This window comes from Lytechinus pictus, chromosome 18 (assembly GCF_037042905.1).
Source record: "Lytechinus pictus isolate F3 Inbred chromosome 18, Lp3.0, whole genome shotgun sequence".
NCBI classification, from domain to species: Eukaryota; Metazoa; Echinodermata; class Echinoidea; order Temnopleuroida; family Toxopneustidae; genus Lytechinus; species Lytechinus pictus.
The window spans coordinates 23,651,944-23,676,578 of record NC_087262.1 but is presented as its reverse complement, the minus strand read 5'-3'; the positions used below and the strand labels follow the sequence as shown (position 1 = coordinate 23,676,578).

At 34.8% G+C, this 24,635-nt stretch overlaps 1 protein-coding gene across 1 annotated transcript; it reads left to right on the top strand.

Annotated features, from left to right (window-relative positions):
* Nucleotides 1–1,393: 1,393 nt before the first annotated feature.
* Nucleotides 1,394–22,765, top strand: LOC129282073 (phosphatidate cytidylyltransferase 2-like). Its single transcript, XM_054918008.2, has 12 exons — nucleotides 1,394–1,520; nucleotides 2,668–2,764; nucleotides 4,407–4,586; nucleotides 5,262–5,322; nucleotides 7,097–7,155; nucleotides 7,835–7,973; nucleotides 8,464–8,564; nucleotides 9,839–9,886; nucleotides 10,996–11,100; nucleotides 12,855–12,989; nucleotides 14,376–14,479; nucleotides 15,018–22,765. The coding sequence occupies exons 3-12, from the start codon at nucleotides 4,425–4,427 to the stop codon at nucleotides 15,133–15,135; spliced, it is 1,032 nt and encodes a 343-aa protein (XP_054773983.2). The 5' UTR covers nucleotides 1,394–1,520; nucleotides 2,668–2,764; nucleotides 4,407–4,424; the 3' UTR covers nucleotides 15,136–22,765.
* The last annotated feature ends 1,870 nt before the right edge of the window (nucleotides 22,766–24,635 follow it).

Sequence of the window (24,635 nt, the reverse complement as noted above, 5' to 3'; positions counted from 1 at the left end):
CTTGTTAGGTGCTCAAGGCGCTCCTATATTACCCGGCTAAGCTAGGCGTTCATAGCGATAGAGAGAAGCGATAGAGAGATAGAGAGAAAACAGGGTGGAGGTGAGGGATAGAGAGAAAGGAGGAGAAAAGAGAGAAACAGAGGGAGATGCATGTAATCATGTACATTGTAGGCCTAATGTTTTTGTTTTGCATAATTTGGAAGTTAGAATTTTTGTTCGACCAGTGTACATTGCTCAGTTGTTAGAGCATCCGTCACACAACCAGGAGGTCGGGTGTTCAAGCCCCGGCCATGTTAGACCTATAGACGTCAAAAGATGGGAGTTGCTGCTACCCTATTTGGCGTTCAACAATTCAAGGGATAGAGCAATGTCAATCTGACACTGCACAGTGGCTGATGGGCCATGATCACTTGGGCAAAATGAATTTTCAGTGTATTTGTATTTTAGATAATTATATTTCAAACAGTAAGATGTGGATTTTTATTTTTATACTTCTTGTCTATCCATTGATTGTTTGCTGATATTCATGTATTATTTGGGTAACCTACAGTAGAAAGTAAACAGAAATTCTGTAAGCCTGTTGGGTCTACAGATATGTACATCAACATGGCCAACAGATACTGTATGATATACTGTATGATGTACATCATCAACATTTGCCTGTGTGACCTGCTTTTTCCCCAGGACCTGAAAAGGCTGAAACTAGTTTTAGAAAATAATATTTTGTTTATTGTATGCTGCTTTCTATGAAATTATACAGTAGGGATGCAATACAAGGAAACGTTAACCAATGCGATATTGTAAGGAAACAGGTAAATACATGATTAAAGGTCAAGTCTACATGTACATGTAACCCAAAAATGAGTTGATGATCAAACAAGCATGCATGAAAATTTAAAATTTAAATTATGTAAAATAAGAAAGTTATGACATTTTGAAGTTTTGCTGCTTACATTGTACCTGTACATGAACATGTATATTTTCACCCCAAAATGTTATGCACAATCTGGTGATATATATGCAAATGAATGAGCTGATGATCATGTATGTACTGCACTTTCACTACAGTACCAATTACTGCTAACTGTATGTACATGTAATAGATTGCACATGCTAATGTAAGAATAAAATTATGTTTTGCCTTAAAAATTGATGCAGGTACAGTACTCTACTGTTCAGTCTGGAAAATTAATTAAAAAGCTTGCCATCAAGTTTCATAAGTTGCTATGATACAGTAATCCTATTTAATCATTCTTTACATTTTCTTTGTCTCTTTAGAAACCGGTAGCAGCTGGATGTGTTCCTACAGAATTTACCCAAGATCCGAGAATGACCCATCCCACCTCGGAAGATTAACATCCCTCATCCTAATTGTTCTTTATATCTTATTGTTCTTTTCAGAAACCGGTTGCAGAAGGATGTGTTCCTCCAGAGAACCTAGGTTTACCTGAGATCCAGGAACCACCGATCCCACCACAGAAGGTCAACGTCCCTTTCTTCCTCAAAGGACTTCCTCCAAGGTTTGTATGTTATACAGGTTTTTTAAATTGTGGTTGAATATTTTGATTTGCCTTATTCCTATAGGCTGTAGGGAAACCCAGTTTTAATTGTTGACTATTGTAGTGAATGAATCTAATTTCCATATGCTTTGCACATGTACAAATACAGCCCACCTCCAAAACATTATGGCCCGTATTCTGAAGTCAGGTTTAACTTAGACCACAGTCTAACTCTGTGCTAAAATAATGGGGAGCGAAAAATTCAAATATTCTGTTTGTATTATATATTTCTTTTGTTTACTATTTTGTTTCCTTTTGCTTTCATAATGAAGAAAATACTTCAATTATCATTCCCAGACAGTTCAGAAGGATTTACAGGACAAGTCCACCCCAAGAAAAAGTTGATTTGAATGAAAAGAGAAAAATCCAACAAGCATAACAGTGAAAATTTCATCAAAATCGGATGTGAAATAAGAAAGTTATGACATTTTAAAGTTTTGCTTAATTTCACAAAACAGTTATATGCACATCCTGGTGGGTATGCAAATGAGGAGACTGATGACGTCATCCACTCACTATTTCTTTTGTATTTCATTATATGAAATAGGGAATATTCTTTTTTCTCCTCATTGTCAAGTGAAACAACGATTAATTCCTCCCTGAACATGTGGAATGAGCATTGTTTAATACTACATGATTCAGTGAAGTTGGTCCTTATTGTCAAATCTGTAAAAAAATGAAAAATTGTATAATTCAAACAATAAAAAACAAAATAAATAGTGAGTGAGGGACATCATCGACTTTCTCATTTGAGTCGTACATATCACTGTTTTGTGAAAAATAAGCAAAACTCTAAAGTGTCATCACTTTCTTATTTTACATCCGATTTTGATGAAATTTTCAGCGTTTTGCTGGTTTGAATTTTCTCTATTTATTCAAATCAACATTTTTCTGGGGTGGACTTGACCTTTAAGTGTCAAATGAAAATGGATTTGTACTGTTAGGGATTAGTGCCCCAATTGGCTATCCATAGTTAAACCACAACTTTAAACCAGGATTTAATTTAAACCTGAGTTCAGAATATGGGCCTATGAGATTTGATACATGTGTGCAAAACTGCAATTTCATTGTTATTTTTCAAACTCTTTTCGTATGTCCTCTGCTTCAGATGGCAGAATTGGTGTATCCGTGGAGGAGTCACCTTTGCTCTGGTGTTTGGGTATATACTCATCATCTATGCTGGACCAGTGGGATTAACAGGATTGGTAAGGACTATATACATGTATCAAAGTACAAACTTTACCAGAAAACAGGGGTCTCATTTTATAAAAAGTTACAACTATTGAAACTTTGCCATTATGCCAACTACCATGATTAATAAGAATAATAATAATTATCTGGTTATTTATAATGCGCTTAACCCTAACTAGGCCGGGCTTTTTTGGCTGTTCTGTGGCCGGGGGGGGGGGGGGGGGGGGGGGGGGTTGATTCAACCCCCCCTGAGATCTCGGCCGCCGATCGCGTGAGCGCCGCAAAAATTTGCACGCTGGTAGTTTGCGATGTAATCTACAAGGCTGTATGGTAAAATTTTCCAAAATAATGAGATTTTATTTTATATGAATTAATTATGCTAATTTATGCATAAACCATACTTTTTGCTCTAATTCACTAAATAAAGCTCCTAGAATGCTGATTTTTGGTAAAAATATTCTTTGTAGCATTCTTAACAATCGCAATTGAAAAAAACTTCGGTTTGGAAATCAATTTCTTATGTATTTTATTGTTTTATGAATTTCTTATGTATTTCTATGTTTTTCAACCTTTTGTTTTTCTTTGTTTTTTACTCCAGGTTTATTGCACAACCTTTTTGAAGCATAATTATGCTAAAATCAATTGATTTCAGCTGTTTAAAGTAAAAATAATCATATCTTTATGAATAAGATGAGAAAACTCAATTTGCATTGACTTTGTACACAAAATCACGTTTTTGAACAATTTTTGGTCCGACATGCTCTTACGAAATGTTGCATAATTTCGGAACCGTGTATCCGGGCGTCGTAAATTTGGTCTCAAAAGATGCGCGAGACTTAAAAGTATAAACTCTGCGAGTGGCGTGGTCAAAAAATTTCGCATGGCGGAATGAACGCCGAAAATGTTGAGGGGGGGTTGATTCAACCCCCCCCCCGGCCATTTTAGGGTTAAGACATGCATGTACATTACAGATTTATTAGGACCCGGTCATTGGATTCGATCAGTCATTACCGCATACAGAGTATGTACATTCTCCACTCCCTATGGAGTATTCCAGCAAAACGTTAATTAGGCGCACACAGTGCTAGACAATCTACAATAACTTACATCCGGCCGCGTACACATTTAACACCTGGGTGGAGAGTGGCAGAGTGTGGATTAACGCCTTGCCAAAGGATACTAGACCGTGGTGGGATTTGAAAACACTGCCCTCTGATGGCAAGGCGAGAGTCAGAACCACAACACCACGCTTCCTCCATGATTGCGATTGGCTGCTAAGCCATGGTAGATGCCATAGGAGCAAAGTTACAAGCTATGAAATTTTAATAAAATGATAATGACAGAACAAAATTTTGAATTGAAGAAATAATGAAGCAAGGATGAATGCATGAAAATTGAAAATGAAATAATTAATGAAATTAAAAAAGATGAATTGGATGAACAAACTTTGAAACTGCAGAATTTAATATGAATGGAGCTTAAACCTTCGCTTGTAGATTCTATTGATTGAGGTGATTTGCTTCAAGTAGATCATTGGTATTGGGCATGTGGTCTACCACACAGGTGGACACAGAACTTTCATTGGTTCTAAATGAATTTACAGAAATGAATGAAAAGGAGGTGAAAATCAATGAATAAAAATTATTCCTTTTGTAGATCCTCCTGATCGAAGTGATGTGCTTCAAGGAGATCATCAGCATCGGTCACGCCGTCTACCGCACACAGAACTTGCCATGGTTTAGAACACTCAGTTGGTACTTCCTTGCCTGTGCTAACTACTTTGTCTACGGACAAAGCCTCAAGGATTATTTCGGCATTGTACTAAGAAGAGAATTGGTGAGGATATGGAAATTAATTGTGTTCTTTCATGACATGTGGGTCAAGCACTTTGGATTGGTCAATCTGTTTTGAAGAAGTTCTTATAGACAAATGTGTAAAGATATGATATACTTGTACCTGTTTATGTAGATGGGGTAAATGAGCAGTAAACACAAGCACTATAGATGCAAATGTACAAATTTGTCTGTAGATTAAAAACAAAGAGAAATTTGAATATTTGAACAAAGATATCCTTTTTGTAAGATTTGAATGCTTGATAATAGCAAGTACAGAATTCATAATGAGCCATCAATCTAGTAAACCATCCTGAGGTTAACAGACTCCAGTTGTTCTCCTTTTAATGCTTATAAATGGTTTGAACTTCGTACTGTGCTCAACTAATGACTTACCTCATGAAGTAAGCATATGCTTAACTGTTATGGGCATACTTGTTAATTTGACTTCCAACTGATTGTGTAACACTTCTAGTCAATTTGTGCAATATCTATGTATTTATTGATATCATTTTCTGTATTGTATAAGTTTTCCAATAGTCATTGTGCGTCGTGAGTGTCATTTTCGAGAGATATGTGCATTATGTAAATCTGAAATTATTATTAGTATGAGGTGTTCTAATACCTTTTGGTACCAGCAGAAACAAGCGTGATGTTTTATTTTCCCCACCCTTTACAGAATGTCTTGCAGCCCTTTATTGACTACTACAGGTTCATCTCATTCTGGTTGTATGTAATTGGTGAGTAAAAAGGCCTTACTAATAAAATTATGCAGAACCAAATGGGGAAAAGTGCTTTTGTTCATGCTTGGCTCTCGCTGTGGAATTCCCTCCCTCGACAGATCCGTGATACCAACTTCGTCGAAGCATTTAAAGAAAAACTGAAATCTTATTTGTATAACTCTGCATTTAATTTTTTTGTTTCTCTCTTTTCACCTGTATGCCTTGAGCATTTAGATTGAAATGCATTTGGTGCCTTAGAAATTACATTTATTATCATTAACATGGAGAGGGTATAATTTTGCTATTTTGCTTACTGTACCACAAGTAACGTGTTTGTCAGCAATAACGAGGTTTATTCCTTCCATTGAATATTCAGAAAAACAAATTGGAAGGATGTAATGTACAGGTAATTGGCACTCCTTTGAGCAACTCATCAGCGCAATGGAATGGCAAAATAATTGGTCAATAGCAAGGTTGCTGGTTTGAATTCCAGTATGACCATGGACCTACTTTGAATTCTCTTGTTTGGAATAGAGGTGACACCTTGAAAAAATAAAGACAAGCCCAAGACTTGTAACCTTGATTAAAATTATTTAGAATAGGCATTATGATGCGTTAGTGATGCAGAAATAAATATCGCTTATTTTTCACCAAGCTATTATTCCCGATGACTGTTGGAATAATTGATTGATGGATTGGAAAGAATTAAATGACAGATGAAATAAATAGTGTAGAAATCTAAACAATACTGTACATGCATGTTGACCTTTATCAGGTACATAGTAAATGCTTATTGTCATAAATTTCACCTATAAAATGCAGAAAGATTTTGTCAAATGAATTGTATATCAAAAAGTCAGTTGGATACTTCAAGCAGTATTACAATCTTATTCCAAATATTAATGTATTAACCCTAATTCTCCCGGGGGGGGGGGGGGGCCATTATGGCCCCCCTCGACAATTTTCGCGATATATCTGCTGCGCAAAATTTTTTGACCTCGCCGCTCACTGACTTTTTACTTTCAAGCCTCGCGCAAATTTTGAGACCAAATTTGTGACGCCCGGGTACACGGTTACGACATTACGCAACATTATGTAAGTGCATGTCAGACCCAAAATTGCTCATAAACGTGATTTCATGTACAAATCCAATGCAAATTGTGTATTTGGCCAAAATTCATAAATGTATCATTATTTTTACTTTTAATGATTAAACTTAATTCATTTTGCCTTGTTTATGATCAGGATTAAGTCTGGAATGATTTCCATTGAAAAAACAATAAAAAACAAAAAGTAAAAAAACACAGAAATACATAAGAAATTTTAAAAACAATAAAATACATAAGAAATCGGTCTTGGTACCAGAACTTTTTTCATTCACAATTGTTAGGAATGCTATAAAGAATATTTTCACCAAAAAGTAGCATTCTAGGAGCTTTATTTAGTGAATCAGAGCAAAAAGTATGATTTCATGAATAAATTAGCATAGTTAATTCATATAAAATAAAAATATATGAATTCAGTGAAATTTACCAATGCAACTGCGTAGATTACGTCATTCTCTACCATCATGCAAATTTTAGTTGTGATCGCGCAATCCACGGCTGAGATCTTAAGGGGGGGGCCATAATGGCCCCTCCCCCCCCCCCCCCCCCCCCGGGAATGACAAGAATCAAAATACCCCGGGAGATTGAGGGTTAAAGCTACTTGCATTTGCATGTTCAGGTTAGTATATGTATTTTTTTGTAAGCTATAAACTAATGGAACACATTGTTGCTTCGCTTTGCTCTAGGTTTTATGATGTTTGTCCTATCTCTCCAGAAGAAACAATACCTTGTGCAATTTACTCTGGTAGGTACTCTTAATCTTAGTTGTAAAGTCAAATTATACTGGTAATAAAATGATAGTTGCATTACTGTACTTTGAATTAATATACTATACTGTATTTATTTAAAGTATTAGGTTAATCAACTATTCATTGTATTTATATGAGGATTGATATTGTGCCTCATATAATTTTCAATTGTATATATGATGAATGTGTTAACCATGTGGTATTCTTATAATATGGATTGAATTATAAAATTTTGGTCGTCTCAAAGCTCAGACCATATTTTATGGAGTGCAGTTGTCAACCCATTCACTATTAGTAAAAACTTTAAAATCTCGCAGTGAAAATTTGTATGTAAAAAAAAAAAATAGATAGTGTGATTGTGAACTTCTATGAATATTTGGTACATTATCTTTTTTGCAGAATGTTGAATATTGAAGAAAGATGAATCTATGCATTCCATAGAAGTATGTGCTAAAATCTAATTTAGTGTTGAGTTAAATACAGATTCAACTATGGGAATAGTTAGCACCCTTTTCTCTATCTCAGGATTACATCTAAATATCATTGCTTACCTCTATAGAGTTTATTTATTGTCTATATGTTCAAATTGTATGTACTGGTATAGTCTGTGTACTCAGGATATAGAAAGCAGGAGCATATGAAACTACTTTCCATGTTTCTTTGGTTTATTCCTAGTTTGGTTGGACCCACATAGCCCTCCTGATTGTGGTCACCCAGTCCAATCTTATCGTCCAGACATTGTTTGATGGTATGATATGGTTCTTGCTCTCAACCACATGTGTCATCTGCAATGATATCATGGCCTACATGTTTGGTAAGTATATTAGGCATCATAGGGCGTGTTGTATTTTCATTGGGACTTACCATGCTTAGTATTTTTTTTACTACATTCATTGTTTGATGAAGTATCTCATTAAAACCTTTTTGTCACTCTTTCACTTTCTAATAATACATCCTGCTTGTTTTATACAGTGCTTGATATAGTAAATAGCATTTACAGATATCATTACACCGGTCATCATATTTTTGCTTGCTCGCACACAATGTATGCACTTTCTCCACTCCCTGAGGAGCATACAAGCAAGAATATCCAAACTCAGTTGCACTAATGTTTGCATCCTACCGGCTATCCAGTTCAAACCTGGTTTGAGAATGGCAAAGTAAGGTTTGATGCTCTGCCAAAGGACAATAGGCCACAATGGGATTTGAACACACGACCCTCTGATCACAAGATTCAGAACCACTTTGCTGCAATGCTTCAAATTTCAGAGTGTATTGTTTATCTGTATTTTCTTTTTCAAAAGGTTTCTTTTTTGGGAGGACATCACTAATCAAGCTTTCACCTAAGAAGACCTGGGAAGGTTTTATTGGTGCTCTCTTCTCCACCGTAATCTACAGTCTATTCGTGAGTAAATTCAGATTTTACTACTTTATCAACCCATCGCCTACTGGAGCCAGGTGATTCTTGTACAAAGCCTAGTGGGAAATAACAAATTCAGTACCCAATGAGGTTCAAGAAAATGCCGAGCTTTCTTGACTCAAATTTTTCAGTAGTTAACAAATTTTTTCAGAATCCTGAGGCACATGTTTTTATTGATACATATAGACATTTGCATGGCCATCTTATTGGATTCTGTACAATCTCAATTTGAAATCAATTCCACAACTGGCATTTATCTTTAACATGCCCTTTTCCAAGCTTTGATCAATGCATGTACCTTCTAGTTCCTTTCATTGTTGGTAATTTCCCCAGGGCCTAAGTTCTCTGGCAGCCGTATTGGATCGGCTTGAACTTTCATCATTTGATATGAGGCTTGATGTTAACATATGCCTACATACAACAAGGAAGAATATCTATTTTATGAAACCTGACCCAGATGCCAATCTGTCCAATATCTTGCTTTTTAACATATATATTTTACTTTGTAGTTATAGCTTTTTGATTGATGAATAAATTAATAGATAATTTAATTGATGATGAGGAGGAGGATTATGTTGATGATGATAATGATAATCAACATGAATAATAATCATGAATATCAAGGCTGTGAACATTTTAAGCAAAAGCCAATGCAAGTCTATCTAGGAAGAAGACACACTGGGTATTGTATTAATTTTCAGTGCCTTACTGTACATAGTAAAAGGACACTTTTATCATATATCTTTCTTTCATAGCCATATTTGGGTTGATTCCAAAGGTTTTGATCAGGAAGTTCGATTGTAGAATCTGTAGATTGCTACTAGTTTAGTGTTTAGAATTCCTTGTTTTTTATATAATTGTTATTTACTGTTTCATATCTATCAACACTTGTATCACTTAAGCCCTAGATATACTGTATATCTGGTTCATGGCATTAACTTATTTTGGATGAAAATTTGAAATTGATTTTCATAAATCACAACTTTGAAATGAATCGGGGGGAGGGGGGCGGGAGGGGGTTGATGGAAACAAAAATTGAAATTGATATTGAAAAGAATGATGGATTGTAATCTGTTTCAAATTTTGTTATTAAGTGAAAGCTTGCAGTTGCGGGCTGTGTGTGAAATGTGCAGACACTGATTATTTAAAGAAAGAACTTCCATAGACTTCCTAACCCTGAAATTGTTACTTAATGCGCTTCTTTCAATTAAATTAATTAATTTATTATCTTCCCCTCTACCATCCTATTTTGTTATTAGTTTACAAGACTTCTCGCACAGTTTCAGTTCTTCACCTGCCCAGCAGAGGTAAGATTTATATATGTTATATTATAATTCAATGTTTTATTCCATTGAGCCTTTGAACAATGACATACAGTGGTGCTCAAAAGTTAGCGAACCCCACCAGAAAATTAACATAATTCAAAGTGTTCCAAGTTCTGTCATGTTTTGAATATTCAAATGTGAAGTCAGGTGATACAATATTATATTCAATAAAGTCTGTAATTCTGGGCTCACTGAACATTGTAGAGTTGTTGTCTACATTCAACACTCAGCATGAAGGAGTGCATTTTGAGATGGGGTTCACGAACTTTTGAGCACAACTGTACTTGTGTTATATGGGCAATGATACATGAAGTAGTTAACATAGAAGAATCAAAATGTGGATACCATTACTTTAGTATTCACCTGCCAGTCATGTGTTTCAGTGGTCCCATGACATTTGCTCCGCTCTAAAGTCCACATACTAATCGAACGACCGACTTCAACCCTTTGTTTAACACTATACCCTACCCTAAACCTAACCATAAACCCAGCATAGAAACTCTATTGGAAACCTAACCCTAACCCTACATCTAAGACGAAATAAAGCCCGGAGCAATTGTTGCAGGAGCAACTGTGGCGTCACTGTGTCAATAAGTACACACTAAATTCCTTGAATGTACATGTATGAGAATCCTTTAGAAATCTTCTGGAATAATTAAAAACAATTTTTCAACATTAAAGGAAATTACGCGATCGTCCATAATATTTATAGGAAAGAAAAGAAGAAAAAACAAACTAATATCTCTACAATATATTATTTAGTTTTACTCGACTATTGTCTTTTAAACTCATGTGGGGGCATTGTGGTATAGTGGTTAAGACCCTTTTCTTTCAATCAGAGGGAGTGGGTTTGAATCCCAGCCAAGGCATTTATTCCTTCAGCAAGAAATTTACCCACATTGTGCTGCACTCAACCCAGTTGAGGTGAATGGGTACCTGGCAGGATTAATTCCTTGAATGCACTGAGTGCTGAAAAGCAGCTCAAGCTAAAGCTGGGGTAACAATAATTATAATAACAATGTGCCTCGGAATAGATTATTTCAAGATAGATGGCGCTATATAAATGCCTATTATTATTATTATAATTGTAGTATGATGAAGAGAGCATGGTGTTCATCATGGAATGCGAGCCGAGTTCAACGTATCAAGTCAGAGAATACATCCTACCTAGATTCGTGCAGACTCTCTTGGGATTTGTAAGTTAACAAAATGCTATTCTATGCTAAACCTGTTCCCCACATTGAAGAGAGAATCTCTGTTTAACTCTTTGCCCGCCACGGACAGAATCACCCCTGTGCCACATTAATTTCAAGGTGCAATCTAAAGAGGGGATTTGCATGAACTATGCTAATTCAGCTCACAATTGCTGTTGATTGGTCTATTGTAAAGAAAAGTTTTGTGTGTACTCAGTACAATGTGATACACACATCACTATTGTGTATGTTTGCATGAACAATAGACTTAATACACTCTGTGTGTTTTGTGAATGAAATGTGACTTGAGTCGAAGTTGGCAGCCACCTGTATGTGACTCTAGCCAAACAAAGCGGGCAAAGAGTTAAGCGAGGCTAGGTGGTGAAGAAGAAATAAGTGTTCATAGCCTATTTTAAGTTTTGGTAAATCCCCCTAAATGCATGTGATTATTGCAGTTCATTCCGAGATTTATCTGAATTTTAATGTATATGCGCTAAAACAGAAATAGATGATATGAATTAAAGTGTGTTTTACATTGGATTTATTCTGTGGTGAAAATTCTTTTTAATCAGGTTCCTGATCAAAGAAAAAAAATAATATAAAACCACTTTTTATAACTTGGAATGGGCTGAAAATTTGAGGATAATACTCTTTGTAGCTCTCTTACATTCAATCACTAAATATTTGAGATGCTGTCAAGGACACTTGTGAAAGAAACATAAAAACATCACTGAGTTAGGCTGCTGGATACCCCAAAAATTCACAAAGAATCAACAATTTAGAAAAAAATCAGTGGCAGCTACCCTTTCTTAGCATTTAGACAGGCGTTAGCCTTGACAACTCTATTTCAGTGGTTTTTTTTAATCATTCTATTAAATTTGTGTGTTTCATAATGTATGCACCATTAATGTTCATTATCAAGAGAGGCCTGTGGGTCTCCTAAGACTTATATGTACAATATGTGACCTACCACCCCAAAACCACCAATAAGTCGCCAGGTAAGGTTCTCTGTAAATAGACAAAATAGTTATTTAGTCTCCAAAAACCAAAAATAAAAAAATAGCTTATCTGTAAGAGCAATTCTTCCTCTTCATACTGTGAAAATTTGAAGTCGTGATGATGAATAAAAGAAAAGACACAAGAGTTTCTTAGACACTACTTTTCAGACTGCTTGGAAGTTTCACTGAGATTACACAGTATGCACATCTCATGTTTGACTGAACCCCACAAGTTTCAAACCTTGTTTTCTCATTATTTTTTAAGCTCTTGCTGAATTTCCTCTGCATTCAATCAAGTACTTGTGATAGTTATTGTTAATCAATTTCAACATATTATGTATCATTTTAAAGCTTAGGAAATGAATTTTCAAGCTCAATAAAAATCTTTATATTCATTTCATGTTGGTTTTTGGGTGGCAGGTCACATATATATAGCACAGACTGTCAGAGAGAGAAAGAGAACTGGAAAAAATAACGATATATCAAACTAAACAGTGAATTCCAAGCATATGGAAGAACAAGGATTAATCGATAGACCTATAAATGAGATCCTTGAGAAACTAGTGTTTAAATGTGGTTTGTCATAACTTTAAAAGAGAAATTAGATAATCAATTCACGGTGTTGAGTACACTTTCGTTGACAAATTTCTGAGGATTAATACATGTGAGTGACGTCACAATAAGGGGGCAACTGATATGCATGTATTATGAAGCAGACATATTGTTTCTTAACATTTTTCCCTCTATGTCTTTGTGTAGGTTGGTTTATACTGGGAAACCTTAAACCTGATGCCAGCTCAGATCCATGCTCTTGTCATCGCTCTCTTCGCATCCCTAGTCAGTCCGTTCGGAGGTTTCTTTGCCAGTGGGTTCAAGAGAGCTTTCAAAATCAAGGTAATGTATAACTTTCTGTTTACTGCTCACCATCCAAGTGAAATCATACATATGAACACACAGTGCAAAACACTCACAAGTCTGCAAAAACAAAGTTTTTGATACCTTTTAAAAAAAGCATGTCCTAAGCTTCAAAATGAAACTTACGGGCGTGGGGCCCGTTTCATAAAGCTGTTTGTTAGTTTAGAGCGACTTTAAGAATGATTGGTGATCCTCTCTTATGGTAAATGATATTGACCATTGAATGTTCATTAATTATGATTTAGTGCGTAAGAAAGGTTTACCAGTCGTTCTTAAAGTCGCTCTTAACTTACGAACAGCTTTATGAAACACCCACCTGTACTCCCAAGAAATTTCAATTGTCCCATGGTACAAAACCATAGACTATGCAAATTTTTGTACATAATTACGCTTATTTCATCGCATGCACTAAGAAAAATCCAATTAGAAATGTGCGCATTTGGGAAAAAAGACGTCTTTGAAACACGATAATACCAGAAATTGCATAGTCCATGGTTTTGTACTATGGTCCATATGAAACCTCTCTCGAGAATATAGGCCAAGATGTTGTAAGTATACCAAATAAAATATATTTTAGGGTAATTCCTTGATATAACCAATCTTTTTGTACATCCAAATCCCAATTTTGTCCATTCTTATTTCACTCTAAGAATTGCTTAAGCCACGATAATTGGATATATTACAACTTTTCATATGAAATTGAAAAAAAAATAGGAAGTCATTTCAGGAAATTCCTAAATGTAGGGGGTCAGACAAACACGCTCTATGGAATTGCCTGGTAGAATAATTTTAGGAAGGGATTTACAGAATACTGGGATATTGGGGTTCAAAGTCTGGAGCTCCTTCAAGTATGACATCAGACATGCCAACCGTTTCCTTTTTAGAGTATTTGTTCCTCATTTTTTGCTATGAATGCACCAATACTTTTCTTGTATGATTTGTTACTTTTTTTAAAAATTTCCAATCATGGAGTATGTATTATACACAGCGCATGACACTATGACACTAGCGCTGGTCCCAGACCGGTAAAAATCACTGTAAGGCCAGTAACTTGTTGCATGAAAAGAACAAGTAAATTCTTGCCTACGAGCACATGTTTAAAAGGGTGAATTATCAAGTTTTCAAGTAGAGTCATTTCACATGTTTTTTCACCGATCTCACCACAACAGGCTGGTGATTGTTACGTTGAGACAAATTTTTGAAAATACTATTTTTTTTGTCAAAAAATACTTTTTTTTTTCTTCTTAGAATACCCTTTTTTGTTGGAGAAGGTTGGTAGGTCTGTAACATGCACATGCTCTGCAAGATCTGACACCAATGAGTGTATCTTATTATCTGATCATTTGTTTAATTTCTTCTTTGCAGGATTTTGGTGATGTATTTCCTGGCCATGGCGGTATCATGGACAGGTTTGACTGTCAGTTCCTAATGGCTTCATTCCTCTATGTATACATCCAAACTTTCCTCAAGTAAGTATTTGTCTTCTTACTCAATGTGCTATCAAAGGAGAATGTTATCCTTCAAATTAATTGAATTCTATAAAACAGGATCATCAAAGAGCAGGTCAATGAAAGTTTAATAAACACAGAGCTGCCAAGTAGTACAGATTTTCAATATTTAGTACTGAAAAGATGAGAAGAATACTGATGGTTTCATGCAAATACAGATTTTCAAAGTTTCAGTTTTATGTCTTGTCCTGTGGTATTTCTTTGAAAATATTTCATCATGTCTTGTCCTATGGTATTTCTTTGAAAATATTTCATCATGTCTTGTCCTGTGGTATTTCTTTGAAAATACTGATTTCCTCACCAATATACTTATTTTCAGCATTAAAAATACTGATATGTTCTTGTCCAGGTTGGTAGCTCTGGAAAAAGGAATGAATTATGAGAAAGTTATGGGTATTTGAATGTCAGAAACGCTTGTGCTATGGCGGTCCTCCTATTGGCAATGTTACCAACAACTCTCCTATTTGACTCTTCCTATTTATCTTCCTCTTTTTTTCAGAACTGCTAACCCAACGAAGCTCGCGCAGCAAATCCTAAACCTCTCCCAGGAGCAACAACTTTACGTTTTCAACCAGCTGAAAGAAAATCTCATCAAAACAGGAGCGATAGAGGCTTGAATCCCCAACTCTCCATGACGAGACAACAGAGGGCTCCCTAGTCAGTGGCGGAGGGAGTATGTATATCAGGGACAAGGCTGTCAATAGATACAGGGAGGATAGGTCAGAGTGAGGTTGATATTTGAGTGACTATTAGTTTATTGTCTGTGTCTTGCACAAAAAGAATTCCTAGCTGCACTGCTCACTATCTAACAAAATGTGCATAATCTCTTGTACTATAAATATAACCCCAATACTTCAGCTTTGCAATCAACTTGATGGTGGTATGGTGATACCACTGTTATGCCAATGTTCCCATACACATTTAAAGGAAAGGTAGACAACAATGACAGAATTGTAGCGCAATTTATCCTGAGAAATAGGGGAATGGAGGAAATCATTGTCAGAAGGTTGAAAAGCGGTTCTGAGTTGAAATTTATTTTAATGCTCAATTTCACAATGGTCAGTATTGATTGTATTCACAAGGGTTGGTTCACTTTCATTGGTTGGTAGCATATTTGGTGCATTGTGTTGGTTGAAGATGTCAACTTATGAGATAAAAACAGCTCAGCAGGGCTTGCCAAAGAGGGTGGTGTTCAAGGCCTAATTGGTGATTTTGCTAGAGAAAATCTTGATGTTGCAAATTATTAGAATGACCATCACAATTTCAAAATGAAAGCTTCACAGTATTTTTCTAATGTAAGTTATATCAGAAAAATACTGTGAAGCTTTGATAAGAGAGTTGTATATGCACCAAGACTATCCTATTACTCATAAATCTATGACAGGAAAATCGCTTTGTACTAAGAGCTTGAGGTTCAGTTCTCCTTTAAAACTCTACTTACTGACATAGCGCCAACCTCTTCCTCTATTAGAAGTCTCTCAGCATCCCACAGCAGTGCATTATCTTTATCCTGTCGTTAGTACAGAAGCCTTGCATATTAACTGGGTCCCTTTATCATAAAAGCTCAGTGTTTGATTGTGGGTCTTATATTTATTATTGATTGTACACAATAGTCAATGTAATCAATCGTAGAAATTGGCTCTGCAATCAATTACTCAGCTTTTTAGTACGGGGCCCAGGTGGGTGTTTCATAAAGCTGTTCGTAAGATATGAATGACTTTACGCACGACTGGTGATCCTTTCTTGTGTTATCCCTGTATAATTGATATTATGAACTGAGAACATGTTACAGTGGTGCGTAACTTTATGAACAGTTTATGAAACGCCCACCAGGGCTCCGTAACACAAAGATTAGCGATCAATCGCTAAATCAACTGACTAATCAAGATCAATGTTAAGCACGTATTTGGTTCAAATTACTGACCAGGAACCAATCAAATGTCAGCCCTGGTCCCCATTTCAAGGCACGATAGCTTAGTCGGTAAAAAGGGGGGTGTTTTGTGTTCCGGTGACCGGGATCGATACCCACTTGGTGTGCTAGTGCCCTTTAGTAAGGCATTTAAATCCTCATTTCCAGGTCCCTCAGAGAGGAACTTAGGCCATTGGTCCTCTGGTTGCTTGGTGACAAGCATTCATGTAAAAAAAAAAATCACCATCACCACTTATACCTCATCTGGGATGTGGAATATTGAATGTACTATGATGCTATTAGTGATAGAAGTCCCCAGTTATCTGCGATACGGAAAACAAACTCAAATTTATCTGTCAAAAATCAAATCCTGGAAGAACACAGAATCTCATGGATCTCATGGAAAATGTGATGAATTTTGAGGGCAGAAATATTGATTAATTACATTTTTAACCTACATGTAAATAAAGCAAAAACAACATACAGTAAATCATAATCAAAGAAAAATCCAGTAAGATGATATTTTTCTTCTGCAGTTGATATAAATAAATTTATTTGCACTGATTAGGATGGGCCCACGAAGTCGCATTGCATCTCAGCAAATATGTACCATTTCAACAAGTTTTGGTATCAAAAGTTACATTTCATATGGTTTCTACATGCTGTCAAAGAAAAAAGAATTTGATTGTAAGAACACAAGAATGCAGAATTTGCTGAAAGAGTTGAATAAGTAGAAAACTGGGGACCTAATAGAAAAAAAAATGCTGAACAATAAAGCCCAAAGATTTTTGTATGTGAATATTAGAAAGACCATATTGTCTTTATGTTGTTCTTCGTGTTGTATATGTCAAGCGTGCAACTATTAGTAATTTGCAGTATTAATGAAGTCAGTGAAAAATATCTGATAAGTGCATGCATTTCAGTAAGAGAATATAAAATGGTGGATTACATGTATATTAAGGCCAGCGCAAACTATGCGATCTGATATGATGCGATTTCTTAATGAATTGCCTTTTGCACTGAATATGAAAGTTCCAACAAGAAAAATTACTTTATTTGAAGTTTGGCATAATGTTAGGTAAAATAAAATCATAATTTTGCTTTGTGGCAAGCCCTGTTGTCAGAGTAATTTCCCAATCGGCTTCAAGTCACAGCCGATGATGATGTCATTACGATTTTGATTTAATTTGCTTTTATTCGTACAGGGAGGCTTGAACTTGACTGAAATTTGATTTCAGTAGTCCTACCACTATTCTTATCTCTGATCGCTAAGTTTTTATTGAATTGAATGTTCATATCAAATGTTATTATAATTTCTTTGAAAATCAGATTGCAATGAATCGCATAGTGTGCACCAGTTTTTAAGGATTGTAAATTGATTTTATTTGTGATTATATGGAGAATTCAATAAGGAAATTCAGATACTAATAGTTTTGAAAGAAATTAATATCACCAAAATAAGTCCATGAATTCTTTAGATTCTTTTTTTTTACCATTTAAGTCAACTTACACAATAAAGAACAGGAGTCAGTAATGCTCTCTTGTACATTATTTGAAAAGTTCTGCTGTTCCTGAAAAATTAGAAAATGTTTCTTTGTTGATCTTTAAATTTTGAACAGGTATGTAAGATTTAAAGTTTTACGGAAAATGTTCATAGGGATTGAATCATGATTATTTAGTTTTTAAGAATCTAGAATAATGATTTATTGAGAAATATGGAGTTTGGTAATTAATGAAATATTTGATGCATACTTGCTGTCGTAGGAATGGTTTATAAAATGAATGAATATGTATGTATAGGATAATATTTATTTATTGTTTGCACTGTTTTATATTGATGTTCTAGGGTCTTGTTGTGAGAAGAATCATTGTGTTGACTAAATGTAAGATACATTGTAAGATTAACTTTTTTTGGTCTTACTGAATAAATTGGTTTATTAGATAATTAAAAAGGCTTTATCAATCACGGAAGAAAAGCTAATATGTGCTGCAAAACTTTTCTTTTAAAATTCAGTTTTTGGTATTCACATGGTCAAATCTTGCAGGTAATAAGCATATTTTACATATTATTTCTTTATGCTCTACTTATTTGTCCCAAACCAAAACATCACTTGGAAAAGTCACAGTTAGAAGTGCTGGAGAATTGGTAAAAAGTTGTCAAAAGTTTGAAGCATTGATGTACATGTACTTTTGACTGGTAATGGAAGAAAGAAACTCAAAAACTCATATAGATGTTGTCTTTGTGAAAAATTAGTAGAGAAAAACGAGGTGTGATGCTGGCGTCATATGTTTATCTATTGAAGAAATATTTATGTACAAAGTTAAATTCATCTTGAAAATGATATTCAAGTGTTTGTATGAATTTCAGAAAATATGTTGCATTGTTATTCTTGTGACTCTTAAATATTTTGATCCAATTCTTAGGTAAACCTGAACACGATGGCAGAGCTTTTCTTTAATTTTGATTTTTCTTTATAAATCTTTTTTAGTTTTAGGAAAGAATTTTTTATAAGTTTTAGATTTTACGCATATTTTTTCATTTCTATTTTTGTACATGCTAACTCAATTAATCGTAATATTGCCAAATCTGTTTCTACCTTTGGATAAATCATGTCCACTTTAATAAAGTTTAAGTGATAAGTAATGGTGACAAAGGTTTGTACTAGACTCCAAATTTCTTACTTCAAGCAATGTATTTTCTCATCCTCTGCTACATGTACGAACAAGCACTAACCAAGTAACTGCCTATTGCAGTCAATTTTGCATCCCCCAATCTACCAGGGTTTCATCTTACAAAGAGTTACGATTGATCCGATCAACCTCAAGTATATAGAAATCCATCGATGTCATAAATTTTTCTTTAGGAAATTTGCACAATGTCCTTTAAAAACAAAGAGAAGCACACTGAGTTGTCAAGAAAACAGTGAATGTATGAATGTACATGTACATTGTATCTATAAAGTACTTTGATCAAACTTGTACTTTTGATGTTGACATTGCTGGCTTTCCATACATGTAGTTGTGATTGGTTGGATCAATCATAACTCTATGGAAATCCATCAGTGCTATAACTTTTTTCTACAGGAAATTTGCACAGTGTTCTTTGTAAACAAAAGGAAACGCAGTGAATTTTCAAGAAAACAATGAATGCATGAATATACATGTACATCATAGAAAGTATTTTGAACAAACATGAATAATACATGTACATGTTGATGTTGCTGGCCTTCCATAGTTGCGATTGATGGGATCAATCGCGACTCTTTGATAGACGGGCCCATAACTCTTTGCAATGAATTCAATAAAAGAAATAAATTGATTGCAGGATAGCATTTTGCAACTGATATCATTAATAGTTGTAGTATAATTGATCCATAAATAGTAAATTTCAATTTGTAAGTAATATTTCATGAATGCAAATGATCATCTTGCATTCCCTCCTGAGACCCAGCGATTGTGCATGTCCTCATTTGAAGGGTATTTTAAAAAAAATCTTTTTAACATTTGTATCATATGATAGGAAGGAGTATGTATATAATGAGCAAAGTTGGGCCAGTATTAACTATTTTTAAAGACATTGTAGAGGTTAACACCTTTTAGCATGTTATTTCCATATTGCTGTTCATGTGAGTAGAATATATAATCCATTCCTTTGATAGCCTTATGAAGAGGGGAGGGAGGAGGGGAGGGGAGAGGAGGGGAGGGGGTGAGGTAAATGTGGATACCCAGTACCACTTCTTATAAATCCAGTCTTGATCATGTGAAAGTGAACATGATTATGATTAGAGACCTCTAAAATAATCACCCCTCCTTGTCGGCCTCTGCAAATTTGGAGATATTGTGACCCCACCCCGATCACAAATAATTTGTTACTCTTGTCAGAATATCTGTAATTTTAAGTATATATGACCTCTTCCCACTGTTCATCATTACAAAGAGAGAGTCCCAAGTATACCAAGATACTTATCATATCTAGCAGCGGTTGTTTTCCTGTGGTTTTACCAAAAGCCACAAAGAAATAGAATTTATATTCCATGATCCTACCTTAATCTTTCATACTCTAAAGGAGCTGTGTAGAACGTATTGTGTACTAAAAAAATTATATCATCATTAAGGGATGTGTGTCTCCACCAATTTTATCACATCACTTTGTGGAATAAATATCTGTCTTTCTGGTATTTTGATTGATGCTAATTCTTTTCTTTATGTGATAAAATTGTTTACATTTTTTTGCCCAATTCACATTGCTCCAATAACTCAGGAACAATGTGAATCCTATATTAAACCTGTTTAGATCTTTGTAGTGCATCCAATCTCTTTGTGTGTATGCTGTGTTGGCTAGCAAGGGATTTGTAGCATATAAATGTGTGGTGTTTCTCATACAGTCAAGGTCACCATTTAACTTCTGAAAATTTTCAAGAGTGAATAATGGCTGATATAGATGTTAGGGTTTTAGTATCTCAAATGTCCTGGATTGGTTGCATATAACTAATATCTAACAACTCATGGTATTTTTCTGATACTCATTTACATAAGAGCCTTGATTTTGATTGGTTGTAGAGCCTTGTAACCATGACAGCCTTGTAACCATGACAGTTACAATTAATGGCAGAGTAACCATTAATAATTTCATACAACGCCCCCTTCCTCATATTTCATTCTAGCATTTGGTATTTCTTATCATACTTTGTGAGTAGGTCTTGTTGATCAGGAAATGATTGGTGAATCACTAAATCATTTGTGATTGCAATCAGTTCAATGAAATCATGACTTTTATTTTATTTAGTAAAATAGCCATATTAATTGGATGGATTGCAATTAGTGCATTTGATCAGGCTTAAGTTAATTTCGTGTCACCTGTTTATTGGCTGATGATGTTAAGTTTCTTTAATATTTTAATGTTCTGTTTTAATGGTTCCCCAAGATACAATGAAATAACATTGATAATGGGTACTGATTATCATTTTGCTTATTTTTTTTAGTTGATTAAACTTGTTTTATGCCAACTGTAATATCAAGGGTAGTTGTCAATAGTCAGAAATTCTAGTACTTAAATGTTTGTAACATACATGTATGTACTAAAACTATTTTAAACATCCATCCCTGGCAACAATTCCAAAAAATCATCTGACTGGGCATGGCCGTTCACCTACAGTTCAAGGGACATTGCCTGCTGGCACATAATTCACAGGCCGCCATCTCCCAGCCAAAATGTAAAACTAAAACTGTATTAAAACAATTAAAAGAATATCCTTCCCCTCCCACCCCTGGCAACAATCCAAACAAATCATCTGCACAATACTAAATGAATAACAACACATTCGAAACTTAAGCATACTAGAAAGCAAAAACCTTGTTTCACTGTAATTAATATAGAAAGCAAAGCCACTATCCCCCTCCCACTATGTGACACGTTTTTTGCACATGCACATTGTAAGTGATAACGCTAACATGTTTAAGTATAAGTTACAGTAGAAGACCACCTTGTATATTTTCACTGTAGGGTAAATATGACTAATTGATATGACTAATTGATCATTATTATGGGATGTCATTCATGTAGCAATATAGTGAATATATTGTTGATTTCCTAATCAATTTATTGTGGTGTGTTTTGGTGTTTATTTGCTGAAGTTAAAGACTTTCTCTTTATAAAGCATTTTGAATTTCGATGACGCAATGTGATAATGGAGTTCGTGTAAATTTAGACATGAAATGGTAGTTGTGCTCATTTAAAGTTGTGCTGTCAGACATGATTTGGAATTTCAGATTTGCTGACCCATGATGAAAAAAAAAGTATTCCTGGGACATTTTTAGGTATTTTTATTAGTTCTAACGCATGTGTTCATTTTTTTAATTACTACAATAACATAATTTGTAATGCATACATATACTGTATTGATTCTGTTCATGTGTCACAAATTGCCATCATAAATTCATAGTTTGAAATTGCTTGGTTATTTTGTTCATTGTGAAAACCTATTTTCATTCACGAATTACGTTGTATGCATAAATAGTTAAATCTTATATTTATATACTGGTATAGTTCAAAATTTACTTTCCTCTTTGTTTTTTTTTTTATGATTACATAATTTATTGCATGTACATGTAGATGTATATGATTTGTTTTTACATTTTGTGAAAAAAAATAGCATTTGTGTTAATTGGTGTAATCTTAAATGGAAAATAGCATATTTATTTGTATTTTAGGAGAAAACAAGTTCTTTACAGGGATCGGTTTCTGTGTTACAGTGTGCAATGGTCAATTTAGCCTAGCCAGAGATTTGCATTGTATAAAGTTGTATGAAATGAATAAAAAGATATTATCTTAAATGAAATTCATCCATTGTATTGTCTTATTTGTGGTAAAAAATGTAAACCTTTTCAAAAGGAAATTCCACAAGTAAATTGAAAAAATTGATGTAATCTTCTGCGTTATAATAATTTCTTAAAAGAGAGGTTTACATGAGTGAGAGTGAGGGGGAGAAAGATAAGATATTGAAGAGGGAAAGCGAGAGAGAAAAGGAATAAGAGGAAGAGAGCACTGGCGTACAGTGGGAAAATAAGAATAAAGGAGGCAACGAAATAGAATGAATGGAAAACAATGAAATATGACATGTTATTTGCTATGATGTAAACATCTACTACATAATTAGAATTTCATTTCAAAAGGCCATTTTCCTTTCTTGCTCGCTTCGCTCGCTGGCGACTTTTTAAAAGTGTTCCGGCCTGCATATGCTATGGTGTGCCCCCTAAAAATATTTTGATTACTATTCAACTGCGTTGAATTCGATGTGTTGTGTGAAAACGATATATACACACACGCGATTTGATTAAAAATAGCGGCCATCGGTAAGGTTTAAAATGGCTTGAATATCAAGATCTTCCGAGGGCTTCGTCCCCGGACCCCACCCGCATACAAAAAAAGGAGGAAAGAAAGAAAAGCAAAGGAAAAGTGTAAATTATTTTTCTGAATTTCAAGTAAAAATCTATCTCAAAGTTAGATTCTCATGAAAAGGTGATTTTATTTCTCGCTCACTTCACTCGCTCGGGACTTATATCAAGCAACCTTTTAGCACGAGCGCCATACCAGCTTGGCGTTTACCAACAAAATCTGTCCTGCCAAGTTCCTACGGGAGTCAACAGAAACATACTGTGCCTCCTTCCTTTTCAGACCAAGACAAAAAAAAAAGAGAAATGAAAGAAAAGGAAAAAGAGAAGGGTAAAATATGATATTATTTTCTGAATAATATGGCAAAATCAATCATAAAATTGGATTTTTGTAAAAAAAAGATCTGACCCCCTATTTGCCTCATAACGAAATTGCCTATTCATACCAGGATATGACCGGGGAAATGTTGGTTCTTGCGAAAACAAAAATATTCTCGAATCTTGAATTTCGTATATAGACTTTCTTCACTCATTTGGAATACTTCTATTCTAAGTTTGGTGATCATGGATGCGACTTCTTTAGTATTGTAATCCATTACAAATGTTTTATAAGTTTGCAGCTTGGTATTTTGAGAGTGTCTCTCCATATGCCACTAGTACCCAATCACACAGTCGAAGCCTGCGAACTAGTTCCACAGATAAATTATTGTTTCAGATCCCATTTCACAAAACAAAATTCACACTTGGTGATCGTGCATTTGCACTTGCTGCCCCCAAACTATGGAACAGCCTGCCAATTGATATAAGAAGCTCTCCATCCTTGGCTCTCTTCAAATCAAAATTAAAAACATATCTCTTTAGTTAAGAAAATATGCTGCGTAGACATATGTAAAAAGAGCTCTGAACAAGCGCAGCTGAATATATCCATATAAAAGCTGCGCTATATAAATTAATGCTTATTATTATTATTATTATCCCGCAGTACAAGTTTCTTTGCTTTTAAGATCATTTCCCAATATCTTATGTTGCAAAAAAAGTTTAATAATATTTTCATTTCAAGGCCCATCTGAAGAGAATGATAAATGATTCTGGGTCCCGTAACACAAAGGTCAGCACTTAATCGTACGATTGATTGTACATTGTAGTCAATATGGAATCAATCGTAGAAAAATGTTCTACGATCATTGCTAAGCTTTGCGTTACGGGCCTCTGGGGTCAATTGCTTAAAAAAGAAATTGAGCTGATTAGACTGGAAACCAATCGCATCCAACGATGACAATCATGCCTATGATCTGTTTTACTCCATTTGTATAATGC